The sequence below is a fragment of the Pundamilia nyererei genome, unplaced genomic scaffold (genome assembly GCF_000239375.1).
Source record: "Pundamilia nyererei isolate P.nyererei 1_Seehausen unplaced genomic scaffold, PunNye1.0 scaffold00127, whole genome shotgun sequence".
NCBI lineage: Eukaryota > Metazoa > Chordata > Actinopteri > Cichliformes > Cichlidae > Pundamilia > Pundamilia nyererei.
In genome coordinates, this window is record NW_005187528.1 from 9,576 (window position 1) to 10,592 (window position 1,017).

At 39.6% G+C, this 1,017-nt stretch overlaps 1 protein-coding gene across 1 annotated transcript in view; it reads left to right on the top strand.

Annotated features, from left to right (window-relative positions):
• The first annotated feature begins 14 nt into the window (after positions 1-14).
• The window catches only part of susd2 (sushi domain containing 2), a 30,539-nt gene continuing 29,536 nt past the window's right edge, over positions 15-1,017 (top strand). Inside the window, exons 1-3 of the mRNA XM_013913351.1 lie at positions 15-81; positions 227-425; positions 752-900. Of these exons, the coding sequence (XP_013768805.1) occupies positions 15-81; positions 227-425; positions 752-900 (415 nt within the window). The remainder of the gene's footprint in view (positions 82-226; positions 426-751; positions 901-1,017) is intronic.

Consider the following 1,017-nt stretch of genomic DNA (forward strand, 5'->3'; position numbering starts at 1 on the left):
TGTCCAAGCTAAAGATGAGGGGAAACTGTAAGATATTTTGTCTCAGTGGGCTTCTTATTGTTTTCTCATATAACACAGCTGGTAAGTCATTTTCAAAGTTTTTCATTAGACAGATAATCAGAAATTATGCGCACCCTGTAATGGAATGCGGCTGTGCTGTTGTAATATAAAGTCGATATATATTTTGAGGTATGAAGTGCAAATATTTTTTGTTACTATTCATTAGGTCAAACGTGCAGGGGACGCTGTGGAGATGTACTGGAGAAGTGCTCCTGCCATGATACCTGTATGTCTTTGATGAGCTGCTGTGCAGACTACAATCAGTCCTGTTTCCAGGTGATCCCTTATTCCAGCTCCATGCTGGGCGGAAAAGCGCTCAGGATCCTCGGATTGGACCTTCATCCCCATGGGCAGCTTCTCTGCAGGTGTGTTTTTGTAGTATAAGAGTGTAATTTTAAGGTCAGAGATATTTTACTAGGATTTAGATGGCATTGTGGGTAATTAGCCAGATCTCAGCAAACTGATGGGAAATGTGGGGCGGAAAGTGCTTTACCTGTGCTGAAAGGTGGTCTAAGATGTTAACATAGCTTACTAAACTGTGAAGGTGAAAGGTTTGGCGTTTATGTTTATACACTAAGCATGAACGGAAGCTAAGGTTTGTAGTCAGATTCCACTAGTCTCTCTATATTTGTGTTTTCCATTTGAATCACACAGTTCTTGTTACTAATAAATTGTGTTCTTTTTTTTTCAGGTTTAAAGGTGAAATTTTACGTGATGGATTTATTGATGCTGAGGGCCGTGCATACTGTATTTCTCCTCTATTGTATGAGACAGGTTGGATACCATTTGATGTCTCAACAGATGGCATTAAGTTTGACAGATCTGCACAGTATTTCTCAGGTAAGCTGCTGAAATATAAAGCTGTTTATTAGGGGTGCAACGATACACAAAATTCACGGTTCGGTTCGGTTCGATACTTTGGTGTCACGGTTCGATATTTTTTCGATACAAAAAAAT